This window comes from Plectropomus leopardus, chromosome 2, assembly GCF_026936395.1.
Source record: "Plectropomus leopardus strain MGB_pleo_1.0 chromosome 2, ASM2693639v1, whole genome shotgun sequence".
Lineage (NCBI taxonomy): Eukaryota > Metazoa > Chordata > Actinopteri > Perciformes > Serranidae > Plectropomus > Plectropomus leopardus.
Window position 1 is genome coordinate 39,926,171 of NC_142177.1, and position 19,296 is coordinate 39,945,466.

Below are 19,296 nucleotides of genomic sequence, written 5' to 3' on the forward strand. Positions count from 1 at the left end.
ATGAAAGAAAATTTAACAGCAATGTCGGCCAAAGGATGAAGTTCATTCATATAGTCGTGCATATGATCCATCATTCAGTATCTCATAATTTGTTTATAAACTTAATTATTTATTACAACTAATGGACAGCTTTTCAGTTGTAATACTAAATGTTGAACATGACTCTGAACTATGATTGTAAGCTCTTTTTTCTCTTCTTTCGTTGGCCACAGTGAGGTCAGAGGTCACGGTCAGTCACAGATTATTGGCGCTGTAGCTTGAACTAATCAAAATGCCTTGTTTTTAACATGACTTAACATAACTTGAAGAGAATCCTGTGTGAAACTTTACTACACAAATAAAGCTCTGCCAGTGTGCCGGCTTTGGTTTATTTGTGTTTAATAATATTTGTCAGTTTCACCCTAATGCTGCTTAGCAACATCATTTCCTTGAAGTATTGAAAGAATCACTGATGCTTAATAAATATCAGAACCATTATAATGTCATGACTCTTTCAGATTTAAGGCTTTGTTTGGAGACATAAAATCTCCAGTCGACAGTTTGAGTGCTGCTCAGTTCATCTTTGAGCTGCTTCGTGCAAAATGAATCATAATGTCTTTTATCTTTTTCTCAACGTCAAAAAATCTCAAGAAACATGATTTAATGACCACAATGAAAGTCCAGAATTAGCACATACAATTTTCAAGATTAACACACAACAAAGAAAACATTTTAGCTCAGCTAGTTCGATAGAATTTCTTAAGTCCTCAAGCCCATCTGTTACTTTAAAACTCCTTGGAGTTACTGAGACAAAGTTTGTACCAAATTTGGTCAAAACCTTACTGCACTTCTTTATCTTGAAAGATTCTTCATGTTAAATATACTGAAAACTTATTGCCGCTTATTGTTTGCCCAAACTTAATCATTTACGGAGCAGTTTACCCAACTTTTTCATGACCATCAAAGAAATATTTCAATTTCAATTCTGTAATAGTTCAATATTACAAGGTTTGAGCCTACAGGCATGATTAAGAGACCAGGCAGGTGAAGTTACAAGTTTAGTTGAACTTGTGGTTAGAGCTGCAACCATAATCGATAAATCAATTAGTTGTCAGCTGTTAAGTTAAAGACCAATTTATTTGATAATCTGATAATCACTTTGAGTAATAAAAAAAAAAATCAAAATTCTCAGCTTTCTCATTCCTCTGTGACAGTAAACTGAATATCTTTTGGTTGTGGACAAAACAAGACATTCAGAGATGTCGCCTTGAGCTTTAGGAAACACTGATTGTCATTTTTCACCATTTTATGACATTTTATAAACCAGACAACTAAACGATTGACCAAGTCCACAATGACAATAGTTGTTAGAGGCAGCTGTAAAAGTCAGAAAAACGGACAGTGGTCACTTGTGGACATTGATAGACAGCGGGATGAAACTGAAACCTTGTGTGGTTGTTCTTAGGTTCATTACATTGAAATTCTCAGGTTTGTTAATGAAGTTTATAAAACTTCATGAATGAATGACTGATCAAACACACATCGAATAGACCTGCTTCTGCTGTCTGCAACAGGTGCACAATCATTTACAGATACTTCCACATCGATCTCCACACTTGCTGCTTTTTTTTTTGTAATTTTTCATGGATGTAACAGGGTGGTGAGATATCTGTGTAGGAAGATGAGGTCCAAATTCTTAATCCTGCAAGCTCATATTTGTTGATTGATAAATGCAAAACCAATTCTGTAACAAATTACAGATTTGTGTAGTGATTCAAAGGTGAAAAATTTAACCCAAATGATCAAAATTGTGCTGAATCATAACCATTTCTGTTCTCGTTTGAAGACAAATTGGTATTAATATACTGTATATTTTAGACAAAAACTTCCTTCATTTTTTCTTATCCATCAACAACAATTGATGCATTTAACTTCGCAGGGTTATCCATTCATTCTGTCATCCCTTCATCTGTCTGTCCACTCTGTCTCTACACGTAAAAAAAATAAATTCTGTTTTCATGAATGAGGAAAAGCCTCTCAGATTGCATCCCATCATGTGTTTTTGCAGGTGCTGAGAATTACAAAGTGTGAGGAGGGTCATGACCTCATCCATCACAGCACTGCTACACTATCAGGTTCAGACATAATTTCACATTCTGGGCGCTAAGTGGGTCACATACACATATACATATACACATATACATATACATACACACACACACACATATATATATATTTATTTATATTAGGGCTGGCCAATAAACCAATAACGATATCAATCGCAATATAACTCTTCCTCTATTGAAATATGAGACGTAGTCGATATAATGTTAATAGAACGCATTCCAGCCATGTTTTGACAGGCAACACAAACAGCAAATTATAATAAGAATAGCGGCTCGGTGAACCAAATGCAGTGAATGACTTTGACTCTAGAACAGCTGAGTGTTTGACAGCCACAGCGTTGAAACAGCCAGATTTGCAGAGGTGGAAAGTGACTTCTTCAGATTTCTACAGACTACTTTATGTTAGTTTCAGATTTAATCAGACTTTGGATGATTTAGAAACACCAGGACGCATCACTCTGTGTCTAATCCAACTGCTTGCGCTGAGCTCTCATTATTATTACCAGGGGCAGATGTAATGTTTTGGGGGCCTGGGGCCACAAGCACATGACCTTATTTTCAGCTTTTCTCTAACAGAAATGTGCGACAGCTCGCTCCAACGCAGACATGTCTGACAGCCTGCTACAGCATGCGGACGTGTCCAACAGCTTTTTGGAATTGATTCCAGCCTTCCCATATTTCCACTGTTTATTTTTGGATTATTTTTTATCAAATGACATCATTTCAATTTAAGTGGAATGCAGGCAGCAGATGAGGTGACAGGTGTGATGTTAGTACAGACTTACCTTTTTGAATTGTTAGTCTGTATTGTTTACGATGTAATGCGTATACCTGGTATTTTGTTCACATACCGCTTGGTGTTGTTAAATCAGGTCAGCATAAGCTGTTTTGTGTGCCAAATTGAGTGGAAATCACGCCAGGGCATCGTAACACCCTGATAGTCCTGATGTTTGAACATTGATGAAAAAATTTGTTGACTTGTATTTCATTTTTTTTTAAATTTCAAATGTTAGGCATAATACATAGCGTGTCTGTCAACACAGATCTACGGGGAGAAAGTGTTAGTGTGGTCGTTTTTGGCTGCTAAGGTGAGAAAAGTCATTGCAACAAAGATTATAGCAAACAAATCCAAAACTAACAATGTTTAAGGTGCCTGCAGGAAAGAGATTTAGAGTCCATCTATTTAAAGTTTTATTATATTATTACTGATTCATTTCAGATGGATCTTTGCCATAGTTGCTGCACTACCAACAGTAATAAAAATAACAGAAGAGTTTCAGCAGTGAAAACATGAAATACACAAAAGCATTTTTGGCTTTTCTCTGTTTTTTGAAGGGTAGTGATTGATTTTGCAGATTGTAGTCAATTTTTATTACAGCCAAGATTATTTTCTCATAGAGACTCCGTCATCTGAAACCTCAGGACAGGAAATCCTTCTTTGTCCTGTTCTCTCTCGCTCTCTTTTTCTGTGTTTGTCTTTATCTGTCTCTCACTCTAAATCTTTTTGACTCCACTGTCGTCTTTATTTTGTCTGTTTCTCCTTCATTCCATCTTTTTTTTCCACTCCTGTCTCTCATCACTCCCGTCTCTTTGCCACTTTATCCGAAATTATCTTTTTTGGCTTCACATATAGAGGAGAAACTATATTGCTGAATAACTTAAATATTTAAAGATATATAAAAGCGATTACTTCATAGAGATAGAAAAGTGAAAATTAGAGACAGTGAATGCGTGATGTGAGTTCACGGTGCACAGATCAAACTAATGTCAAACAAAAACAAAAAAACAGGTTAAATAAAAGAAGCATAAATAAAACAAATAAAGAGTCAAACATTAAGTTTAGAAAGTGACAAAAAAGACAGGAACAAAAACTGAAATCAAATCCAGGAATAAAAAAAGACATCCTCATCTGTACATCCGTTCCCACAGAGGGAAGGTGAAAGGGCTGTTTAATGACTCATGTGCCCTCCTGTTATTACTGATATCAGCTTTAAAGTAAAAAAATCACCAGAATACAGAAGTGGAGAATGCAGAAATATCTCAGAGCATGTCATCTTAACCTTTTTTTTTGCATCACAGGATGATGAAATTTTGTAATGTCCCAATATTTTGAGGAATTAAAAATTACAACATTGACTGGATATAATGGGATGTCACTGACATTTAAGATGTTAAAAGCTTTCTCGTGGTGACTTGTAGATACTCATGCACCAAAATGGCTTTGCAAGTTGTGTCTTGACATACTGCACAGGTCTTCGTCTGACCATGTTTGCAGTTTTTGTTTACATGACAAAGCCATTTTACGGGCCTAAAAACACAAACTTTTAAAAATGGGTTCCAGCCTTTAATTTTTTTAAAAAGCCACCCCTTCTGTCGCAGTACAAACTGGCAATGCATACATCCTGTGAGAATAGTGACGTCGCGGCTGCACTTCCTGTATGTGCCTGGTTTTCTTCTATGGTGTGCCATAACAAAGTTAGGCTGCCAACTTCTGGCCTGGCAAATATACTACAGTGTTTTTCGGGGGGGGTTTTTGCAAATGTGTGCACATGAGGGTCATTCGCACAATGTTTATGAATGTGGCTTTTTTTAAAAACAAAAAGGAAAGACTATTGCGTTTTTAGTTTTAGTAAATTAACTGTAGTAGCAACATGTGTCTTTCCAGAGTAGCACAGAATACCTAAAACCCTTACAGGATACTTAATCAATTTTCAGTCAGCTTTGTATCATAAAAATGTCATTGTGTGTAGGACTGTACCCGACTCAGAATCATGTTAGTAGCTTCACAATGGGCTGTTCAATATGAATATTTTCAATTCGTTATTTACCCCCATATATGATTTAGACTTTGCTGGGGCTCAGGGAGACTTACAGTGTGACACGAGCATTCACATAATATAATAATAAACAAGCTGACGTCTGATCAGCAATATGCAGCAACATTTTTAGCGATGCCTCTGTCTTCTGTGGTGTCACTCTAATATCTGACATTTTTTGTGGGTCTGTGAATGCAGTGCAGCAGGTAAAGTTTTTTCACCTCTAATGCTGAATGTCAATCATGAGTTGGATAACTGATCTGTTGATACGTTGATAAGCCCAGCAGACTGAACACTTTAGTTTCACTTTTAATGCACTTGATGTTCTGCTGCCCGTCTCTGCCTCTACTTAGCTATAAATAACCCAACATTGTTTTAATACCGCTCCTAATTAACAGTACAACTCCACTGAGACTTTGGCGGGACAAATTTGACTATGCCGGCCCGCCATAGTCGTGATTATTGATGGGAAACTGGAGTCATCTTCTACACAATAGTTTCAACACATGCACTCTTTGAATGAATGCAAACACAACAAATAATCCTACAATCAAACTCTTTTTAAAAATGATGCAATAGGAGGAGCAGCTCTATGTATTGCAGCTCTGTGCACCAGGCTCTCCATCCACTCCTGTTCCCATGAGAATGATCTCCGTTTGGGGCAGAAGCCACTCGCTGTGTGACCCCTCTGCTCTCCCCCAAAGGACCAATTGGCTAACATTAAGTAAGCGACCCGGCCCCGCCAAAATTAAGATATATCCCTGCAGCACAGCAGTAACAGTAGACTGAGGTCAGGGCAGGCTCAAAATAAGACTGTCTTATGTCAAAATAAATGATGAGAGCAGCTTTTTATCTACGTGTCCTCTTTGACCGGCAGAGGATGGGGCAGCAACACATCGTCTCTACTGAAACGTCACATGTCTCTTTGCATCTTTTTTCTCTTATTGTTTTAAGTTGAAATGTCACGTTTTATCTTCTTGCGCAAATCCATAAGTGTGTCTCTTATCGCTCTGCTTTTATCAAAGAATTTTATCTGTATTTGTATCAGTCAACTTCTGCAGAACAGTTTATCGCTGTGAAAATAAACTCAATAATTGACAACTCACATGCTCCCCCCTCCACATGTAGAGCTTGTGTTTCATAAGCCTGGGACCAAGCCATCTGTCTGGAACTAATCTTTGTATGTATTTCCATGTAGAGTGAAGAGCAGCAGGACAGATGAGAAGGTACATCCTGCAACAGACACATTTTAAACCAAACCTACGTGGACTACGTGGTTCGCCCCGGCCCCCTGATCTCCCATGATGCCCCAGGGCATGGCTGTGTTTAGAGGACAGAGTGAAATCTCCAGCTTCCAGTTGCTGACTCAGTATAAATGACCATACAAGGCAGTGGGATTTACTTCAGAAGAGAAAGATCTTTTAGGAAAAGAGATTACAGCAGCTACAAGGCCATGTTTCTCTTTCTTCTTCTATCTGTCAATTTCTTTCTATCTTCCTTCTGTCTGTCAACAATTTCTCTGCTCTCTCTCTTTTTCAGTGTTTGTCTGCTCTCTTTTCTTGGCCACTTCTCATTCCTTCTTCCCTTCTTTTCTTTCCCTCTCAGCCTACAAATATAGAGGGCACTCTAATAGACCTCCCTCAGGTCTCCTGTCCCTCCACGCCTCCCTCTCTTCCTCCTCCTCCCCATCTCCCCTCCCTCGCTCATTCCTCCTTTTCTTAGCCAGTCTCAGATAAGAAGGGGGCAGAAGTATTTCTCTTCGGCCACTTCTGAAACTGGAGCCACTCAGAGAAGGATGTTTTCACCTTCATCTTTTTCATTCTCCCCTTCAGTTTGGACATTCATTATTCCCTATCCTTAATTTGCCCATAACCTCTATTTTTACCTCTCTCTACCCACTTTGCTTTCTCTCCATTCACATCTTTTTCCTGAGCTGGTCTGGACCTGTACCTGGCTTGTTTAGGAAAGGAGAGAATATCAAGAAAACCATGAAATATCTGCTTAAGGTCAAGCCAGTGGACCCATCCTGAAAAATCTTCATCAACAAGAAGAACGCAACAACAGAGAACAAATTTAAAACCCAAGAACTAAAAAGGAAAAAGAAAGTAGATGGACCCATGTATTGAGCAACTAATCTGATGTGAACCTTCAACACAATTGAGAAAAAAGACCACAGGACAGGTGGGATTTTTTGGGGGTTTTTTTCCCAAAAAAGTTTGGTCCTTCTGATGTTAAACAGTGCAAAAGCACCTAAAGGGACTGAGGGTGCAGGATCAGACCTCATGGATTGACAGGTAGGTGCAGAGACATCCTGCACACATGTTTTCATAAAGTGAATTGGGGTCAAAACGTGAATGAGCTTCTCTTGACCCTCTTTACAGTGAGAGAGAACACTTTATTACAGCTGAAGAGAGCGTCATGAAAGGCTTAAATCTCAGCCGGGGGTTGTTGCTGCTTCTGCTGCTTTGGATCTTGTCGGCTGTCACTGATGCAGCCGGTGCTGCGAGTGCAGAACGAAGAGGAGCTGGAAGACGAAGAGGAGGCAGCAGCAGCAGCGGTGGAGGAGGAGGTGCAGAGAAGAGAAGGACGTTTCACCGCATCCAACATGGCCAGTGCAGCTACACCTTCATCCTGCCGGAGCTGGACGGATGCCAGGGCGGAGGTTCGCCGTCACAGACTGAACACTATGGCGTCTCTCGTGGCGGGGCAAGTGTCGTGCAGAGAGACTCGCCACCGATCGATGGCGAATGGTCGTCTCAGAAACTGCAGCGCCTGGAGAGCACAATGGAGAACAACACGCAGTGGTTACAGAAGGTAAGACACATACTATCTTGCTCTTTTAATCCTCTTGTTTGGAGATCTTTTGCATGCATCAACATAACAAAACTTGTGTAGAAAAAAAAAGTGTACTGTCTACTGAACTTTGCATTTTTACAGAGGACAGATAAAGGAATTTACAATTTTTTTTTTTTGCTTTTCACCAAGAGTCTTGTATCTGACCAAAAAGGTGAAGTTCGGTAGAAAATGTTGCTGCATTACAGCTTAATAGAAGATCTTGGGTGCATCAGTAGATATGGTGAAATCAAACACTCCAGTAAAACGCTGAACATGACAAAAGAGAAGTAATAGTGTTTTGGAGTATTGATAACACAAATATGTTGATGGATGATCCATGCAAGAATGTTTAACCCCTTGATTGACTTGGGGAGACAAAACAATAAGAATGTACCACTCCTGTGACTCAGGATTCCTTCAACAGAAATGTCATTCAGTTTAGCAGCTGTGTACGCAATGTGTGTGCGTGCGTCTGTGTGTGTGTGTGTGTGTGTTTAGACTGTTACTAGGTCTATTTTCTTGCTCTGCAGAGCAAAGATCAAAGTTTGGGGTTATAACTGTGGATGAATGGCAGCTGGTTTCAATCAGTAGAAAAGCAGTGAGTGCTTTCCCTTTCTGTTGTCTGTAGAGGCTATAATTCCTCAACCTGCTCAACCTGTGGTTTCTTTAGAGATGTGACTGCAAACTGTATAATGAGAGCTAATTTGAAGACTCATTTACCCATTACCTTGCATCTGTCCTGCAGAAGTACTGCAGAAAGTTTGGATACTCTGTGTATTGACATTTAGCAGGTCTAATGTGTAGCATCACCATCCTCGTTTATCATGTTAACTAGCACTAAAAACAAAGTACAGCAGAGGCTGATAGGAATGTCATTAGTTTCGTAAGTCACGGAACAAAGTATTGGACGAATAACATTTTTTTAACCTGATGGTGATTATCATTGTACCTGAATCTTTAAAATTATCCAACATCATCTGATGATGGTGCTAGATGGAAAGTTAAGTTATTATTTAAAGTCTGCAGAAAACTGTGTCCATATCCACATTGCAGATGTTGAGATATTTTTCTGGAGGAAATTTGACCTGCTGGTGGCCAAACAGAAAGTGTCAGGGATCACCAAAGTTTGTAGACTTCATCACTTCTTCACTTTTATTTTTAATTGTTTTACTGCTTTAAATAGGTAAAATCCTTTGTCGTTGCATGCAGTGGATTGCTTTGCTCAGTACCTTCTCACCCCGCTGTTGCTCTCTCTCTTATCATCATGGGACTCCTGCTGCAGGAGTGTGAGCCCCACGCCTGGGACAAAGTTACACACACAGTGACAGGGTTGGCTGTTAGCATTACATGGCTAACCTTACCAAATAACTTGTTATTAAACGGTTAAACAAGAGAGTCGAGCCGTTTTTGTGTTGATGTCGGGCAGACATTGAACTGATCGAAGGGAGAGGAATCAGTTCTTCAGTGCTGTGTCTAACTTTTTTAACACTTGTACTCACCATATGTGGACTTGTGGTTTAACAGGCTTAGTGAAGTCTGGTTGTTAAATGAATGAATTTCAGATACAGTTAGTTGTTGGCCACCTCGTAACCCTTTTCTTATGTCAGATTTTTTTGTGCTCTAACATGGAAATTACTTTATATACCCATCCCTAAACCATATAGCCACACTGATAGCATGGCTCTAGGGCTGCAACGATTCCTCGAATAATTCGAGTAACTCGATTACAAAAAATGATCGAGGAATTTTCTCTGCCTCGAGGAATCGTTTAATTTTGCCAGCTCAAAGCATGGTATTTCGCCCGGACTACTTCTAATGCGGCACAACGTGCGGACGTCACGCACGTAAAGGAATAAAAAAGAGGCGGCGGATATGTTTGGTTTTAACCATGGATGTAGAGGTAACGACGAAGAAGGCGACGAAAGCGAAGAGAAAGGCACAAAGAAAAGGCAGAAAATGTCAAAAGTGTGGGAGCATTTCAAGCTGGACACCAAGGCGAACACTGCTGCGTGTATTCACTGTAAGACAGCGCTTGCATACCTCAACATTACGTCTTCAATGCTGCAGCATCTCCACCGAAGGCACCCTGTTTACTCCGAGAGCGGAGGACCGTCACCCGAGACGAGGCAAAATGAAGTTAACGTAGCGCTAATTAATGAGATTAACGTTACTGTACCTTGCTAACATAACGTTAGCCCTGCGGAGGGCTAGGTTTCTATTAATTATGATTACTGTCGATGCGTGGCTAACGTGCCTTTCATACAGGCTTTATTTAATCTGTAAAAACACAGCGCTGCAGAGTGATGAGGGTGGAAAATAAAAACATAATAAAGCTAACTGGGTAGTTAAAAAAGGAAACCAATGGTTCACTGTTAGGTGAAATGTATTATTGTCTCATGTATATTTATAATTGCTCTTTAACTAAACAAAAATATGTTTTATCCGATTACTCGATTAATCAATGGAATTTTCAGTAGAATACTCGATTACTAAAATATTCGATAGCTGCAGCACTACATGGCTCAACATGCAAAACCAGAATTTTCAAGAATAAATCTAAGCAAAACATTACATTCAGCTAGTCGGCATAAAGATTGGTGTGAATATTGTCAACTCTCTGATGATTCTTACTGGAGCCACATTTCTTCAAATACTGCCAAGTGAAGTGTAATTTTGGTTACTGATGTCGTGGAAGGCAGCATTTTAAGATGAGTGCACCATATGAAACAAAACTCTCACCAGGTATCAATAGAAACCCTTCCTTCACCTCACTGGACAAAACTGTCAGTTGTTGAGCGGCCACTGGTCCTTGTTTATGATTTCAAAGTGAATAGACACCAATCATTTGATTGACACATTATTAGTGTGCCTTTTTAGTGTGTCTCTGTATACGGACCACACAGCGCCTTTCTGCGTCTTGCAGTTGTTGCAGTTTCTCTGTCATCTCCTGATAGTTAAAACATTCGCTCAGATTTCCTGCTGATGTGCAGATTGAAGCGGTTTGAGTGCGGCAGGTGATGTTGATCCATGAAGTCGCATTAGTGAAAGAAAACATTTTTGAGAGGAATGCGTGTGCTGGGAGTCCCCATTCATCATCATTAGAATAATTTAAACGTTGCTGCTGCAGCAGCGTGAATGATGCTTCTGTTTCAGAAGTCAGTCTGTATGAATCATAATTCTTACAGAAGGAATGCAAAGTTAACACATGATTTATTTAGTTTTCTAAATGTTGGGTGTCTCCATCATGGCCTTTAGGAAGTTGACATATAATGTAGACAGTGTTTAAAGAGAAAAAATGCAACTTCAATCTGGGTGGTATCCTAAAAATTTGAGAAGTAAGCAAATATTGTATGAAGCCCTTTTTTACCAAAAAGTTCCAGGAACTATGGAACCAATGAAGCTTATCTTAGGAACTAAACTAGGAAATGACTACAATGATCACCTTATGGTTGTATCAGAGAACCAGTCCAGCTACTGTTGACATCCATGTCTCTGAAAACATAGATGCTTCACACACATCTTCCCCCGGCAGCACAAAAGGTCTATACAACCATCACAATTTCAAGACGGGCAGTCCTGGTCCAGTCCTTGTAGACAACCGTTCAAAATTGTAAGAAATTCCCTAAAGTTGCTTTTGAGATATTGTGATGATGAGAATGACAAAAACAAGGTCTCAGTGAGCTTGACCTTTAACCACCAAAATCTTATCAGTTACTCCTCGAGTCCAAGTGGACCTTCGTACCAAATTGGAAGAAATTTCCTCAAGGTGTTCTTGACATATCATGGACAACCCGAAAGCATAACGCCTCCGGCCACAGCTGTCACCGGCGGAGAGGCATAAAAATCGCTTCTGCACATTCATGTTTGTTTTCAGGACACCTAAAGAACTTTGAGGATGGTGTTGTCAGCTTGTTTGAACCCTCGTCTCTTTCTCATGCTCTCTTTAAAAATAGTTTTTAATATGAATAAATAACAAGAAATGGCAGATCCTCTGCCTAATATCGACATCAGAGTAGATAAACTCAAGTTTTAGTTGCTGTTAATTCCTGAGGCTTTTGGAAAGTACTACAACCAAAACTTACAAAAGAAATGAGTGAATGTTTGACAAAATAATTAGCAGGTTGAAACATTCATACTTGCAGACCCAGTGAGAAATTCTTTAATAGATTTCATGTTCACATGGCCATCAATAAGGCCCAAAACAAAAAAAAACAAACAGAATATTTAGATCTCAATACATTGAGACCATAAGCAGAACACATTGTTCTTTGTGTTTATAAAGTCAGAGCTCTGGAAAAGTAACGTAATTCTCAAGTTTACATGAAATTCTATTCTTTTCAAGTAAATCAACGTGTTATCATCATATTTGGCTGACGTGTTTGATTGATAATTTACTTACTTCTCTTAAACGCAGTTTACAGGATCAAATACTTAAATACAGCTTAAATAATCTGTCCTCAGGTCAGATGGTGTTATGCATCAGTTTGTGATTGATACTTTTAGATACATGCCACTTTATGTATGTCAGTTGTCAGTTGATTTCTCTCTCCTGTTGGCTATTTGAGTGTCTGAAGGAGGGCTCAAACTTTAATCACTGAGATTTCAGAAGTGTTTTTAAGTTAATAAGCCGTATATGTGTTTACCACCCACACTGTTAAACCTCAGAGGAAACGTGGGTCAAGTCCAGAAGGTCTGCAGCACCCTGACAGGAGACAGAGAGATGACCTCTCACCCTCAGGTTTCAGACGTCAGTATCTAATCACTCTCTCACTCAGTCATGTTTGTTACCATCGTCTCATTTAGGTTTAATTCAATTCAGATAAAAGATAACTACATCTCCTCTCCATTTCTCTGTCCCTCGCTCTCTTTCCTCTTTTTTTTTAACATCTTTTATCTCCCTTTTCTCTGCCTAAAGTTACATCACCAAAAGCTGTTTATGGTATTTTAGGATTGAGTTAAATGAAGTGACATATTTATATTGTTTATTTTATCAGACCAACAGTCCAAAACCCAAAAATATTTAGTTTATTATAATGTCAGACAAGGATTTGAAGCTCCAACAAGATAATGTTGGATTTATTGCTCAAACACGTAAAAAGCTAAAATGATTTATTACCAATTTTCGATTGATTTCGTGTAGATTTATGTAGAATAAATAATTAACGAATCCTTTCAGCTTTAGTTTCTTACAAGCCGAGGCTTCGTGCAGACACGTATTTTTCTGGACGTCACTTATGTTTTTTTAGTTGACTGCATAAGAAAAGTTTTGAAATGACAAAAGAGAACCAAAATTGCACAAAGCAAAGTTTTTCGACAGAACCACAGCTGTCTTGTGTCTGCAGTCTGGCTGCAGTAAAGTATGTAATTCCCCAACCCCCACAAACTGAGACACAGTAGATTTACTCCATTTGTTCAAATTCTTCTCAATATTTGCGTTTCTCATACGGTCACTGGTGGCATATGTTCTCTCTCAGAGCTCAGGAAGTCACAAATCAGATCAGCCGATGTCTTTAACTTTGGTCAAACTGCAGCACAGATGATGGAGCAGTGAGTGCAGCATTTGTGATGTTATTTCACTTTGTTGCTTTTGAACTGCAGAGACAGTGTCAACCAAACAGCTGCAATATGACAAACTTGGATACCATTTTTCTGTAGAAGATCATCAAAAGTGTAAGGTTAATGTGCTGCTTAAAGCAGTGCTAGTTTTAAGCATGCTAATATGCTCACAAGCACAGTGCGAACATGTTCATAATAAACCGGTATATTTACTGTGTTTACAATTTTAGTTTAGCACCAAGCGCCAATTTGGAGTCAACAGTTTGGAATTACAACTTCTGGGTCTGTCACATGATGCCATAGGGGCAAAACAGACTTTCCAAAGACTTAAATTGTGAAAGTGACATGTGCAAATCAGTGGATACAAATTTTCGAGTGTCACAACCTCCAAAATAATTAATTTTGCTATCAGGATTTTAACCATTTGGTTTAACGTTAACGGAGCACTAAAATGTAAGTTAGTCATTCAGACAGTGAAGTTTCTAGTATGCCTGCTCTACAGGCCCAACCACTACAGCAGAAAATCAAATTATTGGGCTAAAAGTGTCACTGAGCAACTCTCATGGTAATAAATTGGTTCACACATCCAATGTATGTCCAGTTGTCTTTATACACTCATAGTTTAGTGTGTTAATTAGCACTGGGGGATATCATAAGTTCTATAGGTATTTTATATTAAACCAAAGAGTAGGAAAAAACAAAAAACTTTTTATAGAACTTTAGAGTTTACCAAAGTTATTACCATTCATCCTGAAGGGAACATGAATGTTTATACCAAATGTCATGGTAATGCATCCAATACTTGTCCGGACATGTCATCTCAAGCCACAGGTCAACCTCATAATGGCACTAATTGAAGGGTTAAAGGATCCTCAAGGTCAATAAGGTTCATCCTCTGAGGAGCATATGTAATAAAATTATTAGAAGATAACAGTATAATGTCATTACCATACAGGATTTCAATGAAATTAAGTCTGAAAAACACCCACTGGAATTTTAACTCATTTTGAAAATTATGTGAAGGTAGCATTGGTACAGAGTCTTTGTTTCTATTATAAAAGTAAAGATAAGTGAGATCTTCTTAAGCTTTTATATCATCATGAATTCAAATACAATGCATTTCTGTACCAGCAATAGTAAGCCTGTTCAAAGTGTAAAGTTTCAGTCGGTCGCTGGTTTCAGTGTGGTCTCTGCAGCAGTTTGGCGGTTTAGGAGTGAGTCTGTCTGTAAACAGCAGTAAGTGATGTAGTTAACAGGGGGCTTGTTTAGTTTTCTGCCAAATGACTGACTTCAAATGGACCTGAGACTTGGAGAGAGACAGGAAAGCCACTGTGGTGAGATCACAGCCCGGCTATCGACTGCTGCTGCTACGATACGATGCTTTGATGTGCTCAGACGTTATTTTGATGATAACCTGCAGAGAGACGCAGAGAAAGAAAGACAGTGGCAACTCAGAAATATCTGATGGGATAAGAAGAAAAAAAAAGATTTTAAAGATGGCACAGGATGCATATTTTATTTTAAGATATATTGTAGTAACTTTCAGTTTGTTTGAAGGGTAATATTAAATTTATGTAGAAATAAACTCACAGTTTGATGTCAAATGTCAGTTGAGAGCAAGATTATCTGCAGTTTATGGTTTTTATTATATTGAGGAAATATTGTTGTAAATTTAAGAGATTCCATATGTGCATTATTTTGAGGCGCAAACATGTTCATGATTATAATTTTACTACAGCAGGCAAAATGTTTTACAACTTTTATAACCAACATTAACTTTTTTGAATATCAGCACACATCTGAGCAGAGTTGAAGAAGAGTTGTATGCTTCATGTTAAGATGTTTAATAAGAGCTTTCCAAATGAGGAAATGATTAGGATAAAATTCAGTTAAATGAAATGAGAATCGGTGTGCCAATCACTTACAAATGTTTTTGCCAACATTTGCACCTCGAAGCCCAAACAAGAAATGAAAGCACTAAGTAATAACTCATAACAATGGCTTTACGGCTCTGCGAATCACTACTTTTTATAACGACAATAAATCTGAAATGTAATAAAATTATTTTAAAGGGATCGCTCATATTAAAAGGCTCTCACTTGGCTTTTGCTTGCATTGCAACAGAGGATGTTTGCATAAAGTTGAGCTTTTCTCAAGTTTCCTCTGTTGTGCAGCTTTTGAGTCTGTGTGTGAACAGCTCATCAGTACTTGGTGGATACCAAAACAGAGCTAAAATGAATAGTTAGCGGAAAGATTCTGCTTTAACTCAAAGCAGCTGTTAAGATGGCATATTTGTGCCTTGAGAAGGGAGCGCATCCTCAGAGACCGACACGTTTAACAAGAGTGGCAAATGATAATCAGATTTTTCCAATTGCCAAGACATACTCTGATATATGTGTAAAAAGAGCTTCACTGCTTTCTCTGTGATACACTCCTAGACTAATGCATTTCCTTATACAAAGAAATTACTAATTGCCAGTAGTGGGCATGCTCGTGTCAGTTTAGAGTGCTTCTGATTCACGGACATACACATGGTTTTAAGAACAAAATTGGCTGGTGCACACATGTAATGAATCTGATGGTAATTTTGCATTTGTTTTGTGTGTAGAGTCAGAACATTTGTACTCACATTATAGTGATTGAGGCCCAATAATGAACTTTACTGTGAGTATTTGCAGAAACAGCTTGAGTCTGGAGAAACACCTGGTCTGTGCTCCATCATCCTTTACGACCACACATCAAACAGCAATGAGCAGACCCCACTGTCAGCACTAATAACTGCCTAATGACAGCCATTATCAGCCTCCCGCAGTCTAAACACAACTGCTGACAATTCAGCTCCCAATCAGCCGTGACTGGCTTTTCAATACAACGTGAACATGTCAAGAATCAGTGACTTCTGATAAAACTTCTATCGAAATCCAAATCAGTGGAGCAAACTTTGGCATTCTGAGGTCAAAGACAGTGATCTACTTTGTCATCCATTAAATCCTGCCTCCTTCTCTGCTGCTGCTACAGCTCTCCAGTTTATATATTACTAATATTTGGAAGTCGCTCTGGTGCTCCGTGGTCGCAAAATGTGACTAAACAGTCAAGATTGGAGCTCTGCAGATAAAAACACTAAGCCTCACCTGGCCACTACCAACCATTAAGTTAGCCTGTAACCACAATGTTGTTAAATGTGATGATTTATTCTCTGTAAGCTGGAGAAAAAAACTAACAGCTCTCCAGTTTATATATTATTAGTATTTGCAAATCGCAGTTGTGCTACATGGTTGCAAAATGTGACTAAGTGGTCACAGTCTGGAGCTCTGCAAAAGCCCTGTGTGTGTTTGTCTGTGAGAGACAGAGAGCTGCAGAGGAGAGAGGATAAAACGAAAGGCCAGTGGCTTATTAAAACGATGTAATAATTTGTACTCGATGTTCACAATAAAGTCAGTCTATGTATGGCACATATCTTGAGCATATTCGATATGTCGCCCACCCAGACTTTCACTGTTTTTGAATCACTTGTGATCGTAGTTTTGGGATGTAAGAACATTCCCTTCTTCCTGAAGTTAACAGTTTATGGATTTTTGTCTCTGGGAGTTTCTCTGAGTTTATTCCTCTGTTGGGAGAGGTTGAAATGATTATTGAGGATTGTATGCAGTGATGGGAACAATTAGGAATGGTTTTACCGCAACAGGCAGTTTTATTGTGCTTCATGGGAGTGTGGTGGTGTGTTTTAAACCGTCTCATAAAATGTTTGACTGCTGTTTTCTGGCAGAGGAGCTGGTGGTTTATGACCTGATAATGTAAAGGCCGGGTCTCACAGCCAGGTGCTTCTGTTATACGCTGCAGCTTTACTGTAGTTTAGCATCGATTACATTGACCAAAGAGAAAACTAAACCAAAAAACAAAAGAAGTCATAAGGTTATTTCTTTTTTGGTTTGGTGATATCATTTTATTAGATAACATCATATAAAAATAAGATTGGAAAGGACACTGAATTGCACAACAAAATAAAACAAGATCCACCAAATGACGAGGAAGCTATAAAAGTAGAAATTGAAAACATAAAATGCAGAACTAATGGAGGAAATAGACTCACAGGGGAAGTATCTGTGGTCATGAGTGGGAGAGTTTGTGTTTGTGTGCTCTATATTCCTTTTTGAATGTAACTGAGACAGACGTCATTAAGAAAAACGTACACATTAGCCTGCAGCCTGAACAAGACATCCATACATGGTTATGTGGTTATCACGGCTAAATTAATCTAATCTTTACTGAGAGACACGATCCTCAAAAACTGTTTTTCATTGCAGTAATTCATATGACAGAGTTATGTTTTGTTGTAGTCTTAAAGGGTAACTTTGGTATTTTTCAAACTGAACCCTTTTTTCCCACATTTTTATATCTAAGTGACTAATGGAGACAACAGTTTTTGAAATTTGCCAACTGTTGCAGCAGCAAAACAGGCCACATTATAACCACTCGGGGAAATTTTGCACAGTTCATTTACATCCACTAAAGTGCATGTTTTTGCCAATGACAGGCTCAGATTTTTATTCTAAGTCTCTGACAACGTAATGTAAAGGATCCCTACAGAAATATACCTTTTTGTTAAAGAGTAAGATCCTTTTTGTTTAAACAGAAACGCTCAAAATGTACTGCTGCCAAAACCCACCAGACTTAGTTTAAATAAATGTGAGTTTATTTCAACCAAACCAGACTTGGTGATTGTTGGAACATCAAAAGACAGATACATTTTTTGGGAGTTATTTGCGGTTATTACAGCCACCACACTAGCCGTTATTATTTACAATCAAAGGCCACTTAGGCGTGTTATGCAAGCGATAATGGAAAGGTGAGCCGCTTATACGTGGGTGCCGCTACGTATGAGGGATTTCTGGGAGTTGATGATTTCACAGAGGAATTGCGGATTCAAAACTTCCAGATGATCAGCTCAACTTTTGAAGAGTTATGCGATGCAATAACAGCTCTTGTAGCTCCTGCTGCATCATGAGGGAGCCAGTTCCTGCTGACAAGCTCATAGCCATAACTTCATGTGACCTAGAAAAGACTAAAAAGTGATTCTATTGCAGTTTTGCTTTTAAAAATTGCATGAAATACCACCTCATGATAGTTTTTTGTTTGTTTTTTTTTCCAAAATTGATGTGTTCACATTAGGCATTTTTCAATTTCTGTAGTTTTAGTGTTAATGGAAACCTGCCTAATGCTAAAAGTGCTAAAAGTTTTTTAAATGGTGTCTGGTGGATTTGTGATAGTGATTGTGGGGCTGTTTAATGAGAAATTAGATCCGGGTTGAAAAAACCATACACCACTTTTCCAAAGGATGTTCCCTCATTTGGGGTGTTGATGATGATGATGGTGAAGAACCATTTATGGACCTCTTGTGCACTCTGTGGAAGAATCCAGATTTTCTATGTTTCTCTGCTATAGGCTGATTAACAGGTCAATGAGTTTTTATTTTATATCTGTCATCTCTCTCTCCTTGTCATGAGGTAAAAAGCGTGCAAATTGAGCATGTTATCAGAATAAGAGGTCTCATTTTCAGCTTGACAACTGTGAATTTTTGAGTTTATCCAATCTGAATATGTGACGCAGGCGCTGACGTTTTCAGACGCCTCTTTGTCTGCTCTGCTCAATTTATGCTCTTGCGTCTATTTTGAAAGTGTTGGTGGGGCTTTTTGTGGTTGGCGTTTGACGGTGGTGACGTGTAGCTGCGAGTCACTCATGATGAGGAAGTCAGCTCACCAGTCTGGCAGAGGCATTGTTATTGTTCCGCATTTAAGCTGAAAAGCGGAGGCAGTAACAGTGCTGAATCGATGACTGTGTAAAAACTGTGAGCCAGCAGGAAGGAATGAGTTTACCATTTTTAAAATGTGTTATGTGCGTGATTCACCATCAGGAGATATAAAACACAGCTAGCAGCAGCTAGCAGATAACTCGAGGTAAAACAGCAACCGAAAGATCTGCAAATT

The 19,296-nt window shown here is 38.7% G+C and overlaps 1 protein-coding gene across 2 annotated transcripts in view; it reads left to right on the forward strand.

Moving 5' to 3' along the window:
• The window catches only part of angpt4 (angiopoietin 4), an 87,358-nt gene that overhangs the window by 22,278 nt on the left and 45,784 nt on the right, over nt 1–19,296 (forward strand). The window contains exons 4-5 of one of the 2 annotated variants that reach the window (XM_042495645.2): nt 6,120–7,215; nt 7,303–7,735. In XM_042495645.2, coding sequence (XP_042351579.2) covers nt 7,340–7,735 — 396 coding nt within the window. In that variant the 5' untranslated portion in view covers nt 6,120–7,215; nt 7,303–7,339. Of the gene's footprint in view, nt 1–6,119; nt 7,736–19,296 lie in introns of both variants that reach the window. The other variant, XM_088070707.1, reaches the window with a different exon arrangement.